We start from the raw sequence: 1,144 nt of genomic DNA on the forward strand, positions 1-1,144 counted from the left end.
GGGCCCTTCCTGACACCGGGGTAGGCTTCCTGGGGACTGGCTGTCGCTAAGTGGGGCGTGACTCGACCGCGCCCCTTCCCAGGCCCCGCTCCGTATGTGATGCGGGTGTAGACGCCCCGGCCCGTTGGCGGCGAGCGGGCCCTCCTCCCGATGGACGTGCGCCGGCGCCGGGTGGGCAGAGCCGCTCGTTTCCCGCGCCGGACTTCACTCGAAGGCGCCCGTGGTTTCCTGGCTCCAAGTCGTCTCTACCCGCAGCGCGGGGCTCGAACTCTCGGCCCCGACGTCAGGAGGCGCGCGCCCCCCGGTTCCCGAAGCTGAAAACTGGGCTTCAAAAGCGGTAGCAGACGTGCCGTTCGGCCGCCGCACTTGGGCTGCGGAACGAGGGGGTGCTGGAGCTCCGGGCCGTGGAGCGGGGGGTCGGGGGGGCCGGTGGAGGGAGAGAGACCGCCCCTCGCTCCGCGCCGGCATCCGAGCAGAGAGACCGCACTTTCCACTTCAGTTTACACTGTGATCCGTGAAAAGTCAGTTCCTGCAAAACGTTGAGCTGGAGAAGGTGTAGTTGGAAATCCTTTCTCTGTGCTTCACGCCAAGTGGAGTGAGCCCGTGTCACGATGTCCTACTTCCTGGTAAGCAGGAAGTGCCCTGGGCAGGTGGTCCCGCCCCCAGGCTTTCGGGGCACAGCCTGTTAAACTGGATGGAGTGTCTCCTCCGAGCAGGAGACAGAGGGAGACAGAAAATCAGGACATTGTAGCTGCCCTTGAAGAAATGTGCTGTCGGCACCAAATCGAGGTGGGGGGGGGGGCGTGCAGGCCTTCACCTCCGCCTGCCTTAATTGCTCTGCTGTCAAGGGAATCGCTGGCTGATTGGGTGTGAGATGCAGTCGCCTGCAGGGAACTAGGTTTACCAGGCGCTTTCAGGCAGGATTATTCTGTGTCCCAGTCGGGGGCCAGGCCTGGGCTGGGAGAGGGGCAGGGCTGGGCGGTCACAGCACCTGCTTAGTAGTTGAACTTGCTCCAGGCTGAAGGTACAGTCTCTGAGAGTAAGTGCCAGGGGTGGCTCCAGAGCGAGGCCAGGCCTGCAGAGAGGCACCTGCAGGGAGTGGCTAGGCGGGCCAGCCCTAGTGGTGGCAGTGCAGGGGGCGGGG

At 64.6% G+C, this 1,144-nt stretch overlaps 1 protein-coding gene across 1 annotated transcript in view; it reads left to right on the plus strand.

The window, feature by feature from the left end:
* The first annotated feature begins 596 nt into the window (after positions 1-596).
* EMC8 (ER membrane protein complex subunit 8) overlaps positions 597-1,144 on the plus strand; it is a 14,109-nt gene continuing 13,561 nt past the window's right edge. The window contains exon 1 of the mRNA XM_029925759.1: positions 597-626. Within this exon, the coding sequence (XP_029781619.1) occupies positions 612-626 (15 nt within the window). The 5' untranslated portion in view covers positions 597-611. The remainder of the gene's footprint in view (positions 627-1,144) is intronic.

The sequence above is a fragment of the Suricata suricatta genome, chromosome 16, assembly GCF_006229205.1.
Source record: "Suricata suricatta isolate VVHF042 chromosome 16, meerkat_22Aug2017_6uvM2_HiC, whole genome shotgun sequence".
In the NCBI taxonomy this organism is placed as follows: domain Eukaryota; kingdom Metazoa; phylum Chordata; class Mammalia; order Carnivora; family Herpestidae; genus Suricata; species Suricata suricatta.